Source organism: Castor canadensis, chromosome 12 (genome assembly GCF_047511655.1).
Source record: "Castor canadensis chromosome 12, mCasCan1.hap1v2, whole genome shotgun sequence".
In the NCBI taxonomy this organism is placed as follows: domain Eukaryota; kingdom Metazoa; phylum Chordata; class Mammalia; order Rodentia; family Castoridae; genus Castor; species Castor canadensis.
The window spans coordinates 110162547-110188300 of NC_133397.1; the positions used below are offsets into that span (position 1 = coordinate 110162547).

At 43.6% G+C, this 25754-nt stretch overlaps 1 protein-coding gene across 1 annotated transcript in view; it reads right to left on the reverse strand.

The window, feature by feature from the left end:
- Positions 1-5410: 5410 nt before the first annotated feature.
- The window catches only part of Lrig2 (leucine rich repeats and immunoglobulin like domains 2), a 74748-nt gene continuing 54404 nt past the window's right edge, over positions 5411-25754 (reverse strand). Inside the window, exon 18 of the mRNA XM_074050724.1 lies at positions 5411-6390. Within this exon, the coding sequence (XP_073906825.1) occupies positions 6332-6390 (59 nt within the window). The 3' untranslated portion in view covers positions 5411-6331. The remainder of the gene's footprint in view (positions 6391-25754) is intronic.

Here is a 25754-nt window from a genome sequence, read left to right on the forward strand (position 1 = left end):
GCACACATCTACCTTGGGATGTTAGTTTTGGCTGGAGGCATGGTTCAGGTGGTAAGGCTCTGAGTTCAAACCCCAGTACTGCTAAAAACCAAACTGATACTGAGACGTTAGTTTTGAAAATGTGTCTCTGCCAAGGATGGGCAGGAGATGCAGGGTGGAGTTGGCTTCCCATGCCCTTCACTGCCTCCTCTGCAGAACTGTAGGAGCTGCTACCTCACGAGTTCATCTTGCTGCCCTCCTTCCCTTGGTCACTGTTAATTCTGTCCCGGCTGTCACCTCAGCAGATACCTTTTGCTGGTGAACTTGGAAGACAGAAAAAGCACGCTGCTATGGGCTGAATTTTGTACCCCAAAATGACAGACTGAAGTCTAACATGTAAATGTGACCTTATTTGGAAATAGGGTCTTTGCAAATGTAAACAGGAAGCCTTGGTCCAATAACGGGTGTCCTTATATGCAGAGATTACAGTGACACAGGGACACATGGGAGGAGGCCATACAAGGAGGGAATGATGCATCTGCAAACCAAGGAACACCAAGGAATATCACCAGCCACCAGAAGCTATGAAGAGGCAAAGAAGGGTCCTCCCCTGGAGCCTTCAAGAAAGCACGGCCCTGTTGACTTGTGGATTCCAGGCTTCTGGCCTCTAGAACCGGGAGGCAATTATTCTGTTGTTTTAAAGGAACCACATTTAGGGTGTTCTGTCTTGGCAGCCCCAGGAAACTAAGACACTTGACTCCTGACACTGTGCTGGCCACCCTGGATGCTTGCCTTCTCTGCAGGTAGACTCAGTACCCTGATCCCTCTTCCCTCTGGGATGTCAAGGACAATGAATCAATTTTGGCTTAGGATGAAGGGAATAAAGCTAAGAAGAAAACCTCATCACACCTCACATCTTACTAATGATCTTGAAACATCCCAGGCCACATCTTTGCTCAGTGGAGGTCAGTGAGTGTGAGATCTCTCTTTGATGATGGAGGATGTCATTCTGCCTCAGGGGTCATCCCCTTAATTCAAGTCTCATGGGCTGGCATATCAATACAGAGAGACTGAGACTTTGGCACATACTCTAGAAATTGAATTTTCACATTCTGGACCAAATCTTTGTTCTGAAAGTGGAACGTTAGAGGCTGGGGTATAACTCAGTGGTAGAGGGCTTGCCTAGCATGCTCAAGGCCCTAAGTTTGATCCCCAGCACTGGAAAAAAAAAAAAAAGCTCACAAAAGACATGTCGACTTTTGTTCCCTACTTAATTCCTCCAGAATCGAAAAGGATGTAGTTGAACTGAACAATGCCATCAATCAACTGGATATTATTGACATCTGTAGACTACTTCATCCAACAACAGCAGAATTCACACTCTTCTCAAGCCTATAAGGAACGTTCACTAAGCTAGGCCGCATTTGGGGCCATAAGACAAACCTTAATAAATAATTTAAAAAATTATTTATGATTTTATTTATGATGTCTGCTCCCAGGCCACAATAAAATTAAACTAGAAATCAATAACAGGAAGATAACTGGAAAAACACAACATACTCATATATTAAACAACAACACACTTCAAAATAATACATGGGTCAGAGATTAAATATTATAAGAAATTTCTACAATATTTGGAAATAAAATAAAAATACAACTTACCTCTGGGCCCAGTGGCTCAAGCCTGTAATTCAAGCCTGTGGGAGGCAGAGATGGAGAGGATGGCAGTAGTTTTGGAGGCCAGCTGGGAAAAAAGTTAGCAAGACCTCATCTGAACCAATGGCTAGGAGCAGTGGCACTTTCATTCGGGGAAGTACAAATAGGGGGATTGCCATCCAGGTTGATCCAGGGAAAAAGCAAGACCCTATCTCAAAATTGACCACAGCAAAAACAGCTGGGGGCATGGCTCAAGTGGTTGGGCAACTGCTTAGCAAGTATGAGGCTGAGTTCAACTGCTACCACCAAAAATAAAGTAAAACAAAACTTATCAAAATGTATAGGATCCAGCAAAATCACTGCAGAATGAAAATTTATGGCATTGAATTCATACATTAGAACAGAAGAAATATCCAACTGCTTGGCAAGCACGAAGTCCTGAGTCTCAACCCCAGTATCAAAAAAAAATTATAAGTTAAATACGATAATGTGTTAAAGTAACAATTACACACACCATGACTATTTAAGTCTGTTCAGTCTTTTATAATAAAATAACAAAATAAAATGGGTGGTTTAACCAACAAGCATTTATTCCTAATAGTTCTAGATCAAGATGACAGTAGATTTTAGGTCCACTAGTCATGAAAGGCTGTTTTTCAGCTAGGTTCTGTGGCTTACACCTATAATCCCAGCTACCTGAGAGTTGGAGGTCAGAGGATCACGAGTTCAAGGCCAGCCTAGGCAAAGTTAATAAAACCCTATCTCAAAAACAAGATACAAACAAAAAGGCTGATAGCATAGCTTTCCTACCAAGTACAAGGCTTTGGGTTCAATTCCCCAGTACCACAAGGTTTAAAAAAAAAAAAAAAGGCCATTTTTTTTCTGTGTTCTTTCCTGATAAAAGGGATGAGGGAGCTCTCTGGGGTCTCTTGTACAAAGACACTAATCTCATTCATTTGGGGCCCTCCTCAGCCCCCAGATTTCTCACTCCTAAATATCCTTACATGGGGACTGGGTGTCAACATAAGAACTTTGAGAGACATACTCGATCTATAGACTGAGTGACCGAGAGGAATTTTCCATGTATTCAAAGTTGATTCAACATTCAAAAAATCCATTAACATCACACACTAAGGGAAAAATATTTTCATGATTATATCAACTAGATACAGGAAAGACCCTGTTTGAGACAGGGTCTTACCAAATTAGACTTGAACGTGTGATCCTCCTACTTCAGCCTCCTGACTCCATGGTGTGTACACCATCCTGTCCGTCTTTGTAGCTGACATAATCCTCTATATAGAAAATCTGAAAGAACTGACAAAACCAAACAAAAAAAACTAACAGAACTAATAAGGGATTATGGGAAGAGTCCATGATACAAGGTTTATAAGTCAATCACTCTCCTATATACTAGCAATAAACAAGTGGAATTTGAAATTAAGAATAGTAATTTACCATTTATGGTAAAAACCTTATCATTATATTATCACCCACCCCAAAATTTTAAATAATTAGGTTTAAAAATACATAGGTATAAATTTTATACTTAGGTGTTTAAAAATGTCATACTTAGGTATGAAATTTTAGGTATGAAATCTCATGAGGAAAACAGAAAACCTTGATGAAAAATACCAAAAACTAACTAAATAATGGAAAGATATCCCATGTTCATGTATAGGAAGACACAGTCATTGCCACACCAAGGTCATCTAGGTTTTCACTTACATTTTCTTCTAGGAGGTCTATGCTTACATTTAGACCCATGTTCCATTTCAGTTAATTTTGTGACTTTTCAGATACAACACAAAAGGCATGATCCATGAAAGAAAGAATTGACTTGGACTTCATTAAAATTAAAAACATCTGTTCTTTGATAGGCGATACCAAAAGAATAAGAAAACATGCTACAGGCTGGGAGAAAATATTTGCAAAAAGACACATCTTATTTTTTTTTCTACAAAAACAAAAAAACAAACCTGTTGTTTAAAATACATAAAGAACTCTTAAAACTCAACAATAAGAACATTTTTTAAAAACTCAGTTTAAAAATGAGCAAAAGCTGGGTGTGGTGGTGCATGCTTGTAATGCTAGCACTCAGGAAGTAGAGGCAGGAGGATCTCAAGTTTGAGGTCAGCCTGGGCTTAAAAAAACAAATTGGAACAAAGATCTGGACAGACATCTCACTAAAGAAGACATACAGATGGCAAGTAAGCATCTGAAAAGCTCAATGATAGCCATCAGAAAGTTGGAAATTAAAATAAAAATAAGATCCACTGCACACTTCTTGGGATGGTCAAAATCCAAGACTGATGACAAAAAAATGCTGTGAGGGTGTGGAACACCAGGATTCCTTGCTCATTACTGGTAGAAATGTAAAATGGTACAGCCACTTTTGAAGACATTTTTGGCAATTCCTTACAAAACTAAACATAACCTCACCATATGGTCAAGCAGTTGTATAATGCCATAATTTGAATATGGCATTATTCCCCCCACAGGCTCATATATTGGAGACATTTGGGAAGTGATTGGTTTGAAGGCTCTGATACCAGGAATAGATTAATCCACTGATGGATTCATAATTCGATGGTATTTTTAGCAGGTGATAAAAACGTTAGTAGGTCACTAGGGGTGTTCCTTTGAAGAATATACCTTTTTTTGGCAGTACTTGGGTTTGAACTCATGGCCTTGCAGTTGCTAGGCAGGTGCTCTACCACTTGAGCCATGCCCCAGCCCTCCAGGTTATATCTTGTCTCTTGCCCCTTCCTCTTGGTTTCTGTCTGTTTCCTGGCCACCACAAAAACATTTTTGCTTTCCTAAATGCTCTTGCTGCCGTAATGTTCTATTTCCCCATGGAACCAGCCAACTATGGACTAAAACTTCTGAAACAGTGAGCCAAAAGAAATCTCTCCTCCTTTAAATTATGTCTATCAGGAATTTGATCACAGCAGTGAAAGGCTGACCATCACATATTCCTTGGTATTCACCCAAAGGAGCTGAAAACTTATGTCCACACAAAAACCTGTACCTGGATGTTTATAAGAGCTTTATTCATAATTGCAAGCCCGGGAAGCAACCAAGATGTTGTTCAGTAGGAAACGTATAAATAAGCCATAAATACCTCTCAACCATGGAACATAATTCAGCACTAAAAAAAGAAAGAAAGAAAAGAAAAATAAGAGCTATCAAGCCACAAAAAGGCATGGAAGAAATTTCAATACACATTGCTAAGTGAAAGAAGCCAATCCTTAAGGCTTGGCTTAATACATACTCTGAGATCCCAATTGCAGTAGCCCACCCCGCCCCATTATCTGTAGTTTTGTTTTTCATGGGGTCAGTCACTTATGCTCAACCATGGACCAAAAATATTAAATTGAACATTCTAGAGATCAACAATTCATAAGTTATGAATTTTATACCATTCAAATGATGTGATGAAATCTCAGACCATCCTGCTCCATCTTTTTGTCCAGTGTATCCATGTTATATATGCTACCCTCCTGTGGTCACTTAGCGCCTACCTCAGTTATCAGATCTGCTGTCAGGTATCACTATGTCTCAATGCCTCCGCCATTCACCTCGCTTCGTCTCATCATGCGTCATCTCAAGAGGGGTGCGGAGAGTACAATAAGATATTTAAAGATAGGGAGAGAACACACATGACTTTTATTATAGTACATTGTTAAAATTGTTCTGTTTCATTATTATTTGTGTTAACCCCTTACTATACCTGATTTGTAAACTTTATCACAAACGTGTATAGAGGGAATAACATGGTATATGTTTGATAACCTCTGGTTTCAGCATACACTGAGGGGGTCTTAGAACATACCTCTGAGGATGGAGAGACAACTTTATATAACATTTTGGAAAATTCTAAACTAGGAAGATAATAATAGTTGCCAGGGGTTGGAGGAGAGACGGATATAGGCAGAGCACAGAGGATTTTTAGGGTGGTGATACTCTTCTGTGTGACATGACAATGGTGGACCCCACACAATGTACACCACCGAGAATGAGACCTAATGTAAGCTATGGACTCCAGGTGATAGTGAAGTATTAGTGTAGATTCATCAATTGTAACAAAAGTATCACTCTGATCTGGGATGCCATAGTGTAAACGGAGGGGGTGTTGTCCACGTGTGGGGACAGAGGGTACACACTGGAAGTCTCTGTATTTTCCACCCTGTGTGTGGTGCTGAGAATCAATCTCAGTGCCTCGTGCGTGCTAGGTAAGTGCTCTACCACTGAGCCTCACCACCAACCCCTCTGCACTCAATTTTGCTGTGATTTAGAACTGCTTAAAAAAAATCATGTTGATTAATTGAAAAAGAAAGACGAAAAGGTCAACACTGAGAAGTAAATTTCTCTTTCTTCCCTGTCACTAACTGACTCAGTCCTTGGCCGCCTTCGATTCACCGATATGACCAGTTTCTTGAGTGTCCTTCAAGGATATCCTTAGTAGTTACCAAATATGTCAAATCTGATAAACATGATGTTCTTCCTTGGGGAAAAAGAATGCTTGAAGTTGACCTGAGGAAGCGACACCCTCCTAAGCTCAGCCCTTCCTAGGCTCCACTGAAACTTTTAGTGCTCAGGTGCCAAGCGGGATATTTCTGTTTTCCTTAGGGCGGGCGGGGTGTAATTCAAAGAGCCTGGAATCCTGCATCCTTATCTTCAACAGGTGACTTCACCTCCCTGAGCTGTCTCCACATCTCAGAAATGGGGCAGTCATCCCTCCCAGGAGTGCTGTAAGAATAAAATACGTAAGTGAAGGTAAGATATCTGGCATATCTGGATCACCTCCATTTCCTCCTACAGTTTCTCCTGTGTCTTTAAGAGAAGAGGAAAAGCAAATTCTCCAGAACTACACGCTGTTTAATGATCAGCTTTGACCCAATTCTACTTCAAAGCATTTCCTTCCCTTCCCTACCTCCCACTACCTCCCACCCAGCTGCCAAGTACAGAGGACACGTGAAACTGGGGCCAAATGGGAGCCTGGAATGTTAAAGCCTTTGAGAAAACAGCTGTTTGTTTGTTCGTTTACTATCCTGTTTTTGCTCCTGTCTTCTTTGATTATAAGAATCTGTGGGGAAAAGTCACAAGCCTTTCCACTTTATTCAGGGCTCTTACAGCCTTCATTTCACTTCATAGCAACTCTGGGGGGGCTGAGCGGGAAACTAAGATTCAGAAATCAAATGTTTTGACTAAGAGACACTTGGTGCAAATAGGGCTAGAACCCAGAAGAACCCAGGTCTTCTCACTGGCTTCCTTGTTTTTTCTCATTCAGGATGCATTTGGTACAAGCAACTCAAAATCTAAGTCACATTGGCTCCTGTAACTGGAAATGCAGAGGTTGGGTGGCTTCAGAATCAGCTGAAGGCAGTGACTCTGCTCTCTTTCTCCCTCTCTCTCTTTTTTTCTTCCTCCCTCCTTCTGCTGTGAGCTAGCTTTTCCCCCTTACAATCTGGCTCTGTTGTAGTAGGTGTCTATCTTTTTGTTGTCCATCTAGCATTTTCCCCAACTCCAACTTCATATTGTTGCCTTAATTTTCTTTTGGGGAAGCTGCTTATTATGTGATCCTTCCTCTCCCTGGCCTAGAGCTGGAGAGGACAGGGACAGTGGACACGTAAGGCCTAACCAATTGAATCTGCCCAGAAGGGTAGCTACAACAGGGTGCAGGACCAAGCATTTCTCTGGAGAGGCCGATGCCTATGGTTTTGTTGGGGTAAGAAAACGATATCCCAAAGTGAAGATCTCAGAAGCAAAGTTTTTATCTGACTTTCTTTTTCCTTCTTGTCTCTTGTCCCTAGTTCTCCTCTGAGGAAAGTCAATGAAACTAGAATTCCTTTTTGCCAAGGCGGGTCATGGAAACCAGAATCCGTTTTCTTTTTTTTTTTTAATTTTTATTTTTTTTATTATTCATATGTGCATACAAGGCTTGAGTCATTTCTCCCCCCTGCCCTCACCCCTCCCTTACCACCCACTCCGCCCCCTCCCTCTCCCCCACCAACCCCCTCAATACCCGGCAGAAACTATTTTGCCCTTATCTTTAATTTTGTTGAAGAGAGAGTATAAGCAATAATAGGAAGGAACAAGGGTTTTTGCTAGTTGAGATAAGGATAGCTATACATTAACTTCCTGTGCGTGTGTGTTACCTTCTAGGTTAATTTTTTTTGATCTCACCTTTTCTCTAGTTCCTGGTCCCCTTCTCCTATTGGCCTCAGTTGCTTTAAGGTATCTGCTTTAGTTTCTCTGCATTAAGGGCAACAAATGCTAGCTAGTTTTTTAGGTGTCTTACCTATCCTCACCCCTCCCTTGTGTGCTCTCGCTTTTATCATGTGCTCATAGTCCAATCCCCTTGTTGTGTTTGCCCTTGATCTAATGTCCACATATGAGGGAGAACATACGATTTTTGGTCTTTTGAGCCAGGCTAACCTCACTCAGAATGATGTTCTCCAATTCCATCCATTTACCAGCGAATGATAACATTTCATTCTTCTTCATGGCTGCATAAAATTCCATTGTGTATAGATACCACATTTTCTTGACCCATTCCTAAGTAGTGGGGCATCTTGGCTGTTTCCATAACTGGCTATTGTGAATAGTGCCACAATAAACATGGGTGTGCAGGTGCCTCTGGAGTAACCTGTGTCACAGTCTTTTGGGTATATAATGGCAGATCTATGTTTAGCTTTTTAAGTAGCTTCCAAATTTTTTTCCAGAGTGGTTGTACTAGTTTACATTCCCACCAACAGTGTAAGAGGGTTCCTTTTTCCCTGCATCCTCACCAACACCTGCTGTTGGTGGTGTTGCTAATGATGGCTATTCTAACAGGGGTGAGGTGGAATCTTAGTGTGGTTTTAATTTGCATTTCCTTTATTGCTAGAGATGGTGAGCATTTTTTCATGTGTTTTTTGGCCATTTGAATTTCTTCTTTTGAGTAAGTTCTGTTTAGTTCACTTGCCCATTTCTTTATTGGTTCATTAGTTTTGGGAGAATTTAGTTTTTTTAAGTTCCCTATATATTCTGGTTATCAGTCCTTTATCTGATGTATAGCTGGCAAATATTTTCTCCCACTCTGTGGGTGTTCTCTTCAGTTTAGAGACCATTTCTTTTGATGAGCAGAAGCTTTTTAGTTTTATGAAGTCCCATTTATCTCTGCTATCTCTTAGTTGTTGTGCTGCTGGGACAGAACCTGTTTTCCTCAAAGCCTAATACGGTTTCCACAAATCCTAAAAATATTACTCTAACTTCCCCCACACCTTTCTGTGGAAAAGCTGGCCATAAAGAAATCCCTGAGCTGTACATGGTGATGCAAACCTGTAGTCTCACCTGGTTGGGAGGCTGACCCAGGAGGATCACTTGAGCCCAGGAGTTCAAGACTGGCCTGGGTAACATAGTGAGACCCTGTCTCAAAAATAAATAAATACATAAATAAAGCAAGGAATTCTCTGAAGAAAAAGACACAAGAAAATGTGGAAAGATAACTCATGGCATAGACTGGAAGAATACTGTTAAAATGTGCATACTACCCTAAATGATTACAATTTCAGTGCAATTCCTTCCAAACTGCCAGTATCACTGTTTTTTTGCCAGTGATATTCTTCATGGAAATATAAAAAACATACCTACAATGTGTATAGTACCTACAAAGGCTCCACATTGCCAAAGCAGCCCTGAATAAGAAGAGTACAGTTAGAAGCATTACAATACCTGACTTCAAAACACCCTGCAAAGCTACAGAAACCAACCCAGCATGGCACTACCATAAAAACAAACACATAGACCAGTGGAACAGAATAGAGAGCCCAGAAATGAACCCATGTATTTACAGCCAACTAATTTTTTTGGCAAAGGCAGCGAGAGCATACATTGGAGGAAGGAATGTCTCTTCAGAAAATGGTGCTGAGAAAACTGGTTATCCACATGCAGAAGGAAGAAACTAGAGCCCTATCTCTCACCATGTAAAAAAAGTCAATTCAAAACGAATCAAAGGCTTACATGTAAGATTCACTAATATGAAATTACTAAAAGAAAACTTAGGGGAAAGGCTTTAGCAGATTGGTCTGGGCAAAGATTTTTTTTTTTTTTTGGATGATTCCTGAAACAGGCAACATTAGTAAAACTTCACGAATGGAATGACACAAAACTAAAAATGCATAAGGTATGATGATACATGTCTATAATCCAAGCACTCAGGAGGCTGAGTCAGGAGGATCATGAGTCCTAGGTCAGCCTGAGCTACATAGTGAGTACCAGACCAGTCTGGTTTACTTAGCTAGATCTTGTTTCAAATAAACAAACAACCAACAACAATAACAAAAACCCCTGAACATTGTCTCAGGAATTAGTAACAAAAGACTAGACTACAAAATAGGTATAGTGGGGGGGGGTACTGGGGGGGAGGGTAAATGAAGGGGATTAAGGTGAGGAATATTGTTGGTGGGCTTCAAATACATATATGAAATTGAACAATGAAACCTCTTGCAATTACATTTATAAGTGGGGCAAGGAGGGGTTGTGGGGGAGAGAGATGGTAGGGGCGATCTAACCAATGTACACTGTAAGCCTATTTAGAATTATTGCAATGAATCCCCCTGTACAATGAATACATCTTAATAAAAGTGAAGGAAAAAAAAAGAGTTGGAGGCATGGCTCAAGCAGTAGAGCACCTATCCTGAGTTAAAAAACCAGTACTGTAAACAAAACAAAACAAAACCCTAAAATCTTCTGTATAGCAAAGGAAGCAATCAACAAAGTGAAAAGACAACCTACAGAACAGGAGAAAATATTTGCAAACTACTAATCCAACAAGAGATCAGTTTCTAGACTATATATAAAAAAAAACCCTCAACAGTAAAAACATCAAATAATTCGATTTAAAAATGGGCAAATGACCTGAATAGACATTTCTCAAAAGAGGATATACCAACGGTCAAGAAGCATATGAAAAAAGTGCTCTCCATCAGTAATCACCAGGAAAGTGCAAATCAAAACCACAATGAGGTCTGGCAGAGTGGCTCAAGTGGTAGAGCGCCTGCCTAGCAAGCATAATGCCCTGAATTCAAACCCCAGTGCTGCCAAAAAAAATCCACAATGAGCTATCATCTTGCCCAGGTTGAATAGCTATTAACAAAAAGACAAAAGAATAAAAGCAATGCTGCTGAAGACAAGGAGAGAGGAGAACACTCATGCACTGTTGGTAGAAATGCAAACTAGCATGGCCATTATGGGAGACAGTATGGAGAATCCTCCAAAAACTAGAACTAGAAGTGCGTGCAGTCTGACACAGCGATCTCACCACTGGGTATGAATCCAAATGAACTGAAGTCAGTTATGCCCAAGAGACACCTGCCCTCCTGTGTTCACTGAAGAAGTATTCACAATAGCTAAGATATGGGTACACCTGGAGGGCACTGTGTGTAAGTGAAATAAATCATTGGACATACAAAGACCAATAGCACATGTTCTCCCTTTTATGTAGAAGCTAAAATACTGATCTCAAAGAAGTACAGAAGGCGGTTACGAGAGCATGGGAAGGGTGGGGGTGAAAGGAGTGGAGTGGTTAATGGATACAGTTTGACAGGAAGAATAAATTCTAATTTTCTATAGCACAGTAGGATAACAAGGGTTGACAACAATTTCTTGAATATTTCAAAATAGAGAGGATTTTTGATTGTTCCCACACTAAGAAATGATCACTGTGCAAGGTGATATTTTACTAATTACTCCGACCTGATCATTTACACACCCTGGGTACTGACATGTCACACTGTACTCCATAAATATGTGTAAGTGCTATGTGTTAATAAAAAATTAAAATATAAATAACCAATAAGAAATTTTATTACCTACCTTGTTTGATTTTTTTAGATCATAAGGTCCCCATTTCAGACAGGGTCTTGTATCATACAAGGGAGGAAAGAATGCTACAGGAGAGGCCAAGAAGGGTTCCCCGCTCAGGAGCATCTCAGGTATGGTCTATCTCTCACAGTGATCCACACCTTTTTTGGTTCTTTAAACTTAAGAAAATTGGATCACTCTGAGTCTTTGGGTCTTCAGTCTGAAAGCTCCATGTCACATAGAACTATGATCAAAAAAAGTTTTTACACTTTCTTCTTGTTAACCTGTCTATTGTTGTAAGGGTGTCAGCATGGCCCTTTCTGATGGGCAGGAATGGGATCACCCCGCTTTCTGCCCCTATGGCTCCATTGCCATTGAGCTTCCTGAGGCTCTTGCCACAGACCCAGCCCTTCAGCCTCTCCTTGTAGATTGTGGACGCCTCCACTCTCCTTCCAGTACATTTCCTCTGTGTTCGAGAGGACCAGAGGTAGTTTCTGTTGTCTACAATCAAGAGCCCAAACCACATCACGTGACTCCACAACTCTACTCCCTAGGTATATAAATGAGGAAAGTGATGACATGCGTTGTGCAAAATCTTGTACACCAATGGTTATAACAGCATTCCTCTTCCTCCTCCTCCTCTTCTTCATCACAAGAACCTTCTTGAGATTTTTTTTTTTTGAGAGAGTATCTATGTAGCTCAGGCTGGTCTCAAACTCGCCATGTAACCAACTCACAATCCTCCTTCCTCAGCCTCTCAAGTGCTGGGATTACAAGTGTGAACCACCATCCCTGCTTTAGTATTCTTTATAATAGCCAAAACGTGGAAACAACCCGAATGTCCATCAGCTGATAAATGGGTGAGTAAAATGTGGTATAACCATACAAAAAGAATATACATTTTCCAGCCATAAAAATGAATGAAGCACTGGGACATGCCATAACACAGATGAACTTTGAAAACATGCCAGATTTAATAAGTCAGACACAAAAGATCAAATATGCCATTTATATGAAATGTCCAGAACAGGCAAGTCCATGGAGACAGAATTAGATCAATTGCTGCCAGGGGGTTGGCGGGGAGGAGACATGACAGCACTAACTGATAAGAGGTATTTTTGGGGCCAGTGTAAATGTCCCAAGATGGTCATGGTGGCTGCCCAGCTCTAAGAATCTGTTAAACCCACCAAATTGTATACTTTAAAATGGTGGATTTTATGGAAAATGGATTATATATCTCACTAAAGCTGTTACTTCACAGATAAAAGAGCCCTAATCAAGATGCCTCTTAGTGGGGAGAGGACAGGGAAGGGGTGGTCTGCAGAGGCAGGAAACACCTGGAGTGCCGTGATTTAGTTCTAACCCCTGGTTGCTTTTGCCGACCTTACACTTCATCCTGCTGGTTCTCAGTTGCTTCATTACTGACACGAAGAGACTTACTAGATCACTGCTTCCAAACTTCAGTCACTTGTGTGCCACCTTCATGACTTTTGTCACATCATTTTGTCAATGGAATGATTATTTATCTGGCTCTTTCTTTCAATTAGTTCACCTCTTTTTTGTCACATCATTTTGTCAATGGAATGATTATTTATCTGGCTCTTTCTTTCAATTAGTTCACCTCTTTTTTTTCCTGAACCTTGCATAAACAAAACATTCATAGAATCCTAGGTTTGCTGTGCTGGTTCTATTTTCCCAAACCACAAGTTCAGTGGAGCTAGTGAAATTAAAAATGTTCATCTAGCAGGATGCAGTGGTTCACACCTGTAATCCCAACTACTTAGGGGGTAGGGATAGGAGGATTGTGGTTCGAGGCCAGCCTGGGCAAAAATCAGGAAGACTTTATCTCAAACACAAGCCAAGTGTGGTGGTATATGCCTGTAATCACAGCTAAGCAGGAAGTAGAAGTAGGAGGATCACAGGGTGAGCCCAGCCTTGGCAAAGGTTCAAAACTCTATCTGAAAAACAAACTAAAAGTGAAAGGATTGGAGGTGTGGCTCAAGTGGTAGAGAGCTTGCCTGGGAAGCTCAAGGCCTTGAATTCAATCCCAGTACCACCAAAAAAATGTTTCCCATCCCCTCCCAGTTTCATTTGTACTGTTTGGGAACCCTGGACCAGGGGGACTTCAAAGCTTGTTCTAATAACTAGTTCCCAAGTTCCTCCCTCAGCTAACTGAGACACCTGTGGCCCAAACGCGTCTCTAGTTGTGGGGATCCCTTGTGGTAGAAGAGGAGGGCTGCTCAGGCTGACACCATTTTGTAACTCAGTGGGGCTCCTGGGATGCTGGTGATGATGGTGGTTGCTCTGATTTTGCTGAGGAGGAGGTGCCTGAGAGACATTAACTCAAATACTAGGGAGGACAAAACGGATCTTTTGACGATTCCTGTGCTCTCTGAACCATATTATAACAGATCATGAAGCTGGACACTGAGTGGAGAGGTACTTGTGGTTTTTATCAAACCAGGCCGTGTGCAGAACTGGCAACCTTTGCCTGTGGACAGGGTCAGCACCGAGGAATGGAACGCCAGGGTGGCTTTTAAGAGGAAAATCACAGCCACTGAACTTCCAGCACGTCCATAGACTGGTAGGAAGCAGTAAGGAGCTCCCCTGCATTCGTTCTTCCATTACACGCCTCCCACTGGAAGTTGCTAGCTCATACTCTCGATGTCCCAAGAATCAGGTTCCACGTCTTTCTTTTAAGCTGCCATGCCTGTAACACTCAGTTATGATTTGGCACCTGGTAGGCCCTTGATCAGTCTCAGCTGACATAGTGAATAGTTCTTGCCTTAAGGAGCATAGAGCCCAGAGGGTGTGGCTGAGAGGGAGAAGGAGGAAGGACAAGAGAAGCCCACAGGAAGTGCAAGACTCCCCACTGTGTCCAGGTGCCTGCGTGGTGGGCAAGGCCTGCCATGTGTACCCCCATCCTTGGCCTGGAGGAGGCTGCTGCTGCCACCTGCGTCCATTGGTGGAAGTGATTTCTATGGCTCCAGAGAGGTGAGCAGAGCACAACAGTGATGTCTACTCCATCAATTGACAATGCGGAGCTCCAGTGGCTCATGTCTGTAATCCTAGCTACTTGAGGCAGAGATCAGGAGGCTCATGGTTCGAAGCCAACTCAGGCAAATAGTTTATGAGACTCTTTCTTGAAAAAACCCTCATAACAAAGGCCTGGTGGAGTGGCTCAAGGTGTAGGCCCTGAGTTAAAATCCCAGTACCCCCCCCTCCAAAAAAAAAATAACTGTTGACAGCGAGCTCCATGCAGAGCCCTGTGCCAGGCCCCATGGAGGAGACACATGTAACCCAGGCTGCAAGGAGTCCTACGCAGGGCTCTTTGTGCACAGACCTAGCAGACTGCCGAGTCCTTGTGCAGTGCCCCCTCCACACTGGCACTCCTTCCACCAGATCCACTCAGGGGCTCACAGTGTCAATTGTGTCCCTGGCCCAGGGTAGCTGGAAGGGTAGGAGGGACCTCTCAGAGACACAGAGCAGACATGGTGTGCTGGGTTAGTGTGGACAAGCTGAGCACAGAGGGGACACAGGAGAAGGGAGGAGAGTAGCAAGGGGACATGTGAAGCACCTGGGGTTTGGGGCCTCAATAATGCAGGCCTTTCGGGATGGCTGTAGTCACAGGAATGGGGAACTCGTTCCTAATGTAACAGCCAAGAAAACTCACCCCCAGTACTCCAGGAGAGAGAAACTTTTGTCACAAAGCCCTAGAGAAACTTCTTGTCAAGTGAGCGCTAACACAAGCTCAGAGTGGCCGGGAGCCCAGAGCTTCTCCTGCAGGACCTGCCTTCCTTTGGGTCAGCAAGAAGGTTTTTTGCTTTCAGCAACCCTTCCCCATCAGGCGTCCATTTTCACACTGTGGGAGCCCAGCCCATTCTGGGGGAGTTCAGTTGTCCAGGAAGATCAAGGACAGAGAACCAGGCTAAAAAGCCTTTGCAGAGCTCAAAAAGATGGTTATAATGGTTGGTGCACAAGATTTCTCAAAATTGGCACTTTGGGCATTTTGGATCAGTAATTCTTCATCATAGAGGACCGACTGGTGCATCAAAGGATGTTTAATGGAGTCCTGGCCTTTACTCACTCACTATGTAATAGCAAGCAACTCTCCAGTCCTGGCAAATAAGCGCCCCAGGCATTTCCTATATCCCCTGCAGCTGTAAGATCTACTGGCATCCAGACTTTGAGTTAGAGTCCTGGCTGTACTGTTCACTAGCTGTGTGAACACAAGCAAGTTACTTAACTGACCTGTGACTCAGTTTCTTTATCTATAAAATGGAGATAATAATACCTGATAGAATTGTTATAACTTAATGTATGTAAAGAACAGTGTCTAGCACACAGTAACCATTCAATAAATATTGGTTATTGGTCTTATTATAAAAAATCAAATGTAGATAAAATAGATGGTCAAACAAGACCTCGCCATAAACACTGATTATTGTACAGAGAAAAGAAATTTAATTCATGTGTGTTTTCTGCCTTGCTTATTTCTAATGAACTATTTGAGGTAGCTTAAAATAAAAGCACACACATTACTGGGCGATTTAAAATTGTGTCAGAGACTAATAGCCATTAAAATTAGAGGAAAACTGAACAGAAAGAAGTTAATCCTATCATAAAATTAGATGGAATTTTCAACTTTAGCATTTTAGCAATGAACAGAATCCCATTCTTCGTAGCAGCCCAAGCTGAGTGCTAGAGGGTCACACCTGTAATCCTAGCTACTCAGGAGTCAGAGATCAGAAGGATGACAGTTCAAGGCCAGCCCAGTTCATGAGACCCCATCTCAAAAACCCTCAGCACAGTGGGGTGGTGGCCCAAACAATGTAAAGAAAAAAATGAAAAAGAAAATAATAAAATAAACCCCATGTGGTATCGCTAAGAAGAAAAAAATCCTCAACACAGAAAAGGGCTGGTGGAGTGGCTCAAGTGGTAGAGTGCCTGCCTGACAAGAGTGAGGCCCTAGTTCAAACCCCAGTACTGCCAAAAAAAAAAAAAAAAGACAGCCAAGAAAACTCACCCCCAGTACTTCAGGAGAGAGAAACTTTTGTCACAAAGTCCTAGAGAAACTTCTTGTCAAGTGAGCGCTAACACAAGCTCATTAATAGAATGGCCCATTTTTCAACAGCAGTTCTGCCAGGCGATGTTACCTGTGCCCCTTCCATGGCCACCACCCATATGTCCTTATTTTAAGCACACAGTTCTGCTCAGAAAGGAATGCACGTGAAGAACTGGAGCTCTCGCTCAATGGTAGACCACTTGCCTGGCATGTGCGAGGCCCTGGGTTCCATACCCAGCTCTCCAAAAAACATCACACCTTTAAGAAGAAGCCCCTTATCACCAAAGAAGGAATTCCCTGGAAACTCCCAGCACTCTAGGGGCAAGTCAGGGTTGGTAAAAGGGCCCTTGTCCTGTGCCCAATGACTGCTGGGGGCAAACTGGCAACACTACCAGCTCCCAAATAGTCCGATGCTCCATGGGACAGTAAAGGGGAAAGAAGCCAGCTCTGAAATTGTGACTGAAAATGGTCACAAAGCAATACAAAGAAAACAAAAAACCAGCTACCAGAACAGGATATGGTGAAAGTAGCATCTTGCCCATTTTAACCTCACTTTGCCTCAGTTTCCACTTCTGTAAAATGGGGATAATATTGATCTCCTGCAGTTATTGAGAGGATTAAGAGTTTTACATGTAAAGTGCTTAGAGCAATGCCTGGTACTCAGCAAATATTAACCATTATTATAGTTGTTTTTGCCTTAAAACTCTCTAGTGGATATCTTATACTCAACCAACACACCCCCTGGACAGCTCCTAGCGTGGGGGTGGTGGGAAAAGTGTTCTGAGCTGTTGAATCACTGTGTTCCCCTCAGCCTAGACCCAAACAATGGGATCAAGCATTAACCTATGCAATAGCAGAGGAGCCCTAAGCATGGGACACTAGTGACCTTGGCCAAGGCCTTGCTCCTCTCTGGTCTCAGTTTACCCATCTACGAAATGAAATGAAGGAACAAAAGGATGCATAGAAGGTCAGGGGCAGAGGGTCTATGGGAAGTGGTGGTGGACACCGTGGATGCTGGAGTGTGTTGGCTGTCATGGTCTGTGAGGAACGGGAAGTGCAGACTTCCAGAAAGCCAGCTCTCCTCTGAATGAGAAAGAGATCCAAGACAAGTTGGTCCTCCACACAGGAGGCACTCAGTGTTGGGGTCGGGCACTGTCGCCCAACCGTGCTGTCCACTGGGGCTACCAGCACACACCTGGCTGGTAGTGATCTTCCAGGCACAAGACACCTGTGGCTCACTGTTTCTCCACCCCAGTTTGGTGACTTCCAAGATGGTAGCAGCATCCCCAGGTCCTGTCTTCTGCATGTCATGAAGCCTCCGAGTGGCAATTCCCCTGGATGCCTGTGCAGATGGCTTTTTTCCATTGTCGCAAGGGGGTCCTGTACTCTAAGCTTTCAACCTCACACCTCATGTAGCAAAATGGATTTGGGGGCTTTAGGTGTTGTTTTGATTTTGGTTTTGTTTCCTTTTGCTTTTATTTTGGTCTCTTCTCTTTGTCTTTTCATGGAGACAGATTGCTTGAAAGGACTGACAATGACTACAGGTGTACTGTGCATCTTGTTCCTACATGATTTGGGGAAACATTTACCTTGATGGGAAATGGAATCGTGGACTCACCTGGCCATGCTGGACGCTCCCCTCCTTCCCTCCAGTCCAGCACCAGTTGCTTCTCCTTGCACATATGTGATTGTAGAGCTGGGGGCGTGGCTCAAGGGGTAGCGTCCTGCCTAGCAAGTGCAAGGCCCTGAGTTCAAATCCTAGTACGGGAAGGGGGGGGGGGAGGCTGAACATGCTTTTAAAAAGAAGCCTAAATTTGACTAGATCTGATAATCAGTTTAACACATCATAAAATGCAGATCCCTAGGCTCAAATTTACTTCTCTGGAAATAGAGACCGAGAATCTTTATTCTCTTGAGCTCCTTGGAGGATGTTGATATTCAGTCAGGTATTTTCTCTCTCTCTCTCTCTCTCTCTCTCTCTCTGTGTGTGTGTGTGTGTGTGTGTGTGTGTGTGTGTGTCTGTGTGTGGTGCTAGGATTAAACTCAAGGCTTCATGAATGCTAAGTGTCTACTTGCGCACTGAGCCCCATTCAGGCAGGTCTGAAAGCCACTGACCAGAGAAGCGTCAAGGCCTCCTTCACTACTCAAATCCCTAAGATGAATCATCCATCCTCTCAGCTAGCAGAAAGCAGCTTCGAGCTGTCTGGGGCAAGGGCCTCTTGCCTGCAAAAGAGCCCTGCTAGGGCCCTGGTAGGCCCTCCAGGGTTTGCCATCTCTAGCCTGGGAGCACACACTTTCTACCTCACAGAGGGAGGGCTCCATCTTAGCAATTTGTCTCCCACTCTGCTGGCTTTATTCTAGGGTCATGAGGGAAGGGCCAGCCAGAGAGGCTTAAAGTCAGAAACCACTCCGGGTAGAGTTCTCTTGACTTTGCCCTTCTTCCCACTTCCAATGTGTCTGCCCTAGATGAGGTGTTACGACCTCTTGTTGGAACATAGAACAGCTTCCTGACTAGTCTTTTGGCCTCAGTCTCCCTCCTTTTCATTTTTTTTTACCTCCAATATTTTATTTATTTTTTATTATAGTTGTACCAAGGGTATGTTATGACATTTACAAAAGTGCTTACAGTATATCTTGATTAAACTCACCCCCTCCCTTCCATCTTTTCTTCATGGTATGAGCAATTATTTTTCAGCAGGGCATGGTGGTACACACCTGTAATCCCAGCACTCAGGAGGCTGAGACAGAAGAACTGCAAGTTTGAAGTCAGACTGGGCTACATAGTGAGACTCTGTCTCAAAACAACAACAACAGCAACAAAAACTCCCCACAAAAATCAATTATTTTCCAGTTCTGATTGGATCACTTCTGTCCATTAAGCCTCCATACCTCCCAAATGAAACTCCTCAGCCTGTCACTCAAGGCCTTTCAGGGCCTGAAACAATCTACCTTTCACTTTCAAAGCTTAATGCATTTCTCTTCTATAACTTCCTCAGGCCAAGAACCATTTTTGGGGTGAATATGATCAAAGACATTATATACATGTATGAAAATGTCATGGTAAAACTCATTAAAATATGCTAACTATAAATAAGGAAGCCACTTTGGACTCCAGTTAACTGTACTGATTTGGAGAGGCAGTACTGGGGTTTGAACTCAAGGCCTCACACTTGCTGGGCAGGCACTCTACCACTTGAGCCATTCTACCAGCCCTAAATTTCGTTACAGGTCCCCAAATTTGAATAACCATGGAACTCCCCTCCCCAATGCTGCCTAATTTTCATGGCAAAAACCATACATATGGTGCCCAGTGATTCATGGAACTCAGTGGCAAACACTCTGTGCCTTCCATTTGGTCGCCAGTGGCTTAACTCTCTCTTCTAGGCTCTGTCCAGGTCTTAAATGCCAACCCAGAAAAGTGCCTAATGTTTTTACCTTGGTCTGACTGTTTTTGAATATGCACGTGTCTACAGAGCCATGGAGCTCTGCCTCACCCTTTCTCCTCCTTTGCCTTCCTTCCCAAGCTGCTACGGTGTTTTCCCCAAGAGCTGAGCTGCTCCCCAGCCATCGTAATTTAATTAAATGAGCATAGCTCACCAGTCAACCATCTGCATTATCCCAGTTTCCAAATCAACAGCTTCCTCTTCTCTAGCAACTCAAGCTGGTAACTAGCTACCTTTCCTGGGGCTGCTCCCCACCCTGCAACTGGGGCAGACATAGCAAGCTGATCACAGCACTTGCTCCTAGCCCGTAGGTGTGATGAGGCAGACTCAAAATCCTGCTCGACACATCTCCCCAGACAGGCTTTATCCATCACTTAGAGCTGGCAGGCAGCTGAGACAGTCTGGGTACTGTCAGTGACCTGGTTGATTAAATAGCTAATGTGTTATTAGCTCCGAAGAGTTTCAATTTCAACTTCCCTTACAAAACCTTAAACTGGAGTCGTTTCCAGTTATACTCTGTCTACAGCAAGTCTTTGAGGGCAGAGGATCTGAGCTGTGGGTGGGATCTACTAGAAGTCTGATTTGGCACAAGAATTGGAATGAGATGGCCAAGGTCAGACAAGCTTCTGTTAAGAACCACTCTGGAGTATTGTTTACCACTCAGCCCTTTCTCCCACTGAAAGCCACAGGAGGGTCTGGTGAATCGGCCAGTCCTTAGCCGTAAAGGAGAGCAACTAGGGCCACAAAACAAATGACAGACTCCCCACAGAAGAACAAATCTCCAGGGCAAGCAGCAATTGGAGATGCCTTCAATGCCCCAGAGCAGTGGCCAAACCTGGCCTGAGCTGATGGAACCATGTGCAATGGAAAGACTGATATGCCTGGCCAGATAGCAGGCTGCTCTGGTGTCTTCTGTCTCCTCCTCCTTCTTCCCCCACCCCACAGCTGATCACATTTCCTTGGTGATTTTCATGCTTGGTCAGTAGATCTTAGGGGATAACTGTGTATTCCATAGGGATCTTGTTTATATAAACTACTATGCAGTAATTAATGTTATCTTCTGTAAAGTATCTTCCATCTTTCCTCTCTGTCATATTTATTAAACACCTCAGTGTGCTAAGAGTAAAGCACAGTTATAGAGAAGAAAGTCTTTGAACCCTGTCTGAAGTCACTGGGGAGGCTGTGTACAAAGATGTCACTGTCCCAACCAACAGAAAAATGCATTTCAAGTCTCTCCCTCTCTCTCACTAGGGATTGAAGTCAGGGCCTCACACTCACTGGGCAAGCTCTCTACCACTTAAATCACACCTCCAACTCTTTTGCTTTTAGTTTGTTTTTCAGATAGGGTCTTGTGTTTTTGCCCAGACTGAACTTGGACAGCAATATCCTATGTTGAATAGCTGGGATTACTGGTGTACAGCACCATCCCTGGCTCTTCTCCTTTCTTTAGACTTCAAGAAAGCTGTAACTGAATGGGAAAAAGTTGAGGGCCTGGCAGTTAAACCGAGAGAATTCTATAAAAGTATGAAGAGCCTCCAAGGGTGAACCTAAACCCACCTCTCAAATCCAGGATAGTATAAGGACATTAGCTGAGAAACGGGATGTAGCCCAGTGGCGGAGTGCTTGTCTACATGTGCAAAGCATTGGGTTTGATTCCCAGTAGTGCAGAAAAGAAGAAAAAAAGATGAGTTGAGCACTTTTTTTTTTTTTTTTGCAGTACGGGGGTTTGAACTCAGGGCCTACACCTTGAGACACTCCACCAGCCCTATTTTGTGATTTTTTTTTTTTTGAGATAGGATCTTACAAACTATTTGCTGGGGATGGTCTTGAACCACCATCCTCCTGATCTCGTAGCTAGGATTACAGGCGTGAGCCACCAGCGCCTGCCACCATCCCCATACTTTTAAGGAAAGCATCATGAAGGCCACCACCCCGCCCCGCCCAAGATCCACCCATATCTCCTAATGTCCCTGACAGCACAGGGGTAGTGCCCTGTGCCCGATCCAGAGTGCAGTTTCATGTTAGCTGCAGGGTGTGAGGACAGATGTGCATGGGTCCCTTTGTGTATTTGCATACTGTATTTCTGACTGGAAAACCATGTGATGTCACCAGCACCAACTGCAGCAAAGCCCATGGTCCTAGGAATCCAAAGCCCTAGCTTCTAGATTCCACCACCCACTGTGCCGTGATTCAGTTTTTCATCTGTAAATATTTCTTCATTCCATAAATAATTTTGAGCCCAGCCCTGAAACAATGAAGTTGAATTTAATATTTGCCCAAGGAGTTAGCTCACTATTTGCTAGTAGTGATGGCCAGGTAAAGAGATCTTTACATACACTGTCTTCAGAATGCAGCAAGGGCTGAGAGAGGGCCCCAAAGTGTCCCTCTACCCTGGGAGTCTGAGCAGCAAATGAGATCACACAGGAAAAAGTGCTTTGTAAATAGCAGAAGGTGAGAAGGGGGCGTGTAGGGAGCTGGGAGAGGAGGAAGGAGAGGACAGGGGGGAAGGAGGGAAAGCGGGAGGAGGGGAAGAAGAAGGAAGGGGGAAGAGAAGGAAAAGGAGGAGGAGGCCAAAGAGAACTTCAACCTGGGGCCTGTCCCTTTGTTTGAAGACTTTGTAGACCTTTGTTCCAGCCAAGCCGAGCTCAGGTGGGGGCTGTGAGCCTGATTATGGCCTCCAAGGCCTGAAAGTACAAAGCCTGGTGCTCTAGGTTCACTCTTCCAACAGGTCACAGCCAAACCTTGCTGCACTGGCCAAGCCAGGTTTTAGGCAGGAACCTAAAACTGTTCTATTGCTCTTAACTAGGTGCTTTTCGAGCCCTGCACTGCGGGGTCCTAGTTTGAGCAGTGACAAAAGCCAGGCCTGCCCTCCATTGTGCAATCCTAGAACCTGGATTTCCCATGAATCCCCTTATGTAAGGGTATTCCTGAGAAATAGTGGCCCGTGGTAACACAGGCCACGGCCATTTGCTGTGCTGAAGCGCCACCTACAGACTATCTCTAGCTCAAATCAATGCACAGAATAAGTTTTAAAACCTGCCTGCAAGATAGGAAAGGAGTCTTTGAACAAAAAGACAAAAGAGGCCAGGGGTTTATTGGGAGGTTGAGATCGGAAGGATCCCACTTCAAGGGCAGGCAGGCAAATAGTTCCTGAGACTTCCATCTCCAAAATAACCAGAGCAAAATGGACTGGAGATGAGGCTCAAGCAGTAGAGTGCCTGCTACATAAGCACGAAGCTCTGAGTTCAAACCCCAGTACCACTGTTGCGAAAAAAAAAAAAAAAAAACAGTATTAAGTTATTTCATCTAAGCTAGATGGCCCCAAGGTCTTCAGGGTCCCAAGCTGCCAACAGGGAGTATTGAATAAAAGGAAGAACAAGCCAGGATCCAAAATGGGGGAAGGAGGTTTTCCCATAACCCTCCCCGCTTTTTAAAAGAATTTTCTGTTTATTATTGCTTTGCCAGGTCCACAGTTTAGCTCCCTGCCACCCACTTATTGAATTCTAAGTATAATTGGAAAGCAAGGACATGAAATATTAAAGCTTCATTGTCAGAGTATCCTACTCACACTGCTTGGCATCAGCAACTGTGTGCAGTGTCCAGGGATGTCCTCAAAGGCCACCACACATCCTTTGCATGCAGCAGCTGCTGGTCCCTCTTCAGCCCAACAAGTCAAACAAGGCGCATCCTTCAAAGTAAACCCCCGTGGGCCTTGGGATGTTTGAATCTGTTAAAAACCACAGCTGTCCCCCAGGGATAAAGTGCAGCCCACTGATTGGCCAAAGGGCCCAGAGCAACCCCCACCCCCAGCTCCTCCAAATATGTTACATTTATAAAAGTTGAAGTGTTTCCTTCTTTCCAGGAGAAATGATTCCACATGGTGCTCACAGTAATCTTGTGAAATGAGTATTCTCCTTACTATCTTGCAGAGAAGGACACAGTTTAAAGAAATTTAGGAATATGCGTGCAGCAGGAGTAGGCATGATGTGAACTCAAATGTTTGGTTCCAGAACATTCACAACTTTCCCAAGGCCATCTTCCCTCTTGGCATGAAGCCAACACCTTACGTTCTGAAGAGGATATTCTGAGAAGCAATTCAGTTTGGCACTGATTGTTGCATGACTTCTTATGCAATTGTTGGGACTACACTATAAAGTAGGATTTTTTTTTTTTTTTGGTGGTACTGAGGTTTGAACTCAGGGCTTCACACTAGTGAGGCAGGTGCTCTACCACTTGAGCCATGCCTCCAGCCCTTTTTTCTCTGGTTATTTTGGAGATAGGGTCTTGCTTTTTGCCCAGGCCAGCTTGGGCAAAAGCCGAGATCCTTCTATTTTACATTTCCTACCATGGCTGGGATGACAAACAGCTGCTACCACACCCAGCTTTTTTTTCCATTGACATGGGGGGGGTTTCACAAACTTTTTTGCTGGGGTAGGCCTCAAACCAGGATCCTCCTGATCTCAGTCTCCCAAATAGCTAGGATTACAGGCGCGAGTCACTGGCACCCGTGCTAAAGGGGGAATTCGGTACCAGGGATGATCCTGTTTAGGAGTCCATACAATATACTTTTGGGGGACTCAAAGCCCCCCCCTTTGTTAGTGGTACTGGGATTTGAACTCAGGGTCTCAACACTTGCTAGGCAGGCGATGTACCACGTGAGCCACTCCACCAGTCCTGTTCTTTTTGTGTTATTTTTTCAACACAAAAAAAGATAGGGTCTCTCAAACTATTAGCCCAGGCTGGCTTCGAACTATGATCCTCCTGAGCTAGGATTATGGGAGTGAGCCACTGGCGCCCAGCTAAAACCTTCTCAATTAAAAGAAAAGATTTCTCCTGACTTTGTTTCCCACTTTTTTTTTTTTTTTTGTGGTACTGGGGATTGAACTCAGGGCCTCATGCATGCAAGGCAAACACTAAACCACTGAGCTATACCCCCAGCCCTTCCCACTTCATTTAAGCTAGTCAGGCTCTCTGCTATAAAATCCTATGCAAGCATTTGTAATTACTGTTCTCTTGCTAAGGTGAGTTTTTCTTGGGCGTTAAGAACCATTGTAAATCAACTGGAAGAAACATAAAAGATTCGCTGGGAGCAGTGGTGAGAATGGCTCACTGTGCCTTAGAAGAACCACAGTACTCCAGAGTCAGGAGGGGCCTCCAAGTGCACCTCATGACATGACAGTGTCCACGCACCCTTGGTGGATGAAATCAAGATTCAGCACTCAAGGGTCTTCCCATGATCGCACAGTGAGCAGAGCCAGTCAGCATCTTAGTCCAATTGACTCTTGAATATACTTTTCATTCAACCATAGCTTCCTGTTTTGAAACAAAATCCAGCTATCCCTGACGTGACTCAGTGGGGAAAATACTAACATTCTCCATTCCCCATCCGAGCTGTTCCAGACAGGGAAGGAAGAAGGGGAGTGCTCCGTTCTGAGTGCCCATAATAGTAGCTAACAGCAGCCAAAGTTTATTGAATGGAGTGTTGGACCCTGTGCTTAGATCAGCTAATGCTGATCTAATCCTCTCACTAAACAAAGTGGACATGATTATTTACATTTCATAGATAAGAACAACGAGGTACAAAGCCCCCAAGAAACTGGCTTAAGCTCCCATACTGGTAAGAGGAGGTAAAAATGGAATCCACCACTAATTTAAAAAACAAATTCATCTGGTAAATACAGGTCCCGGCTGGTCCCCAGGGCACTCATACACCAATCTAGACAGCTGTCTCTGCAGGAAGCTAGCAACCTTAGCCTACC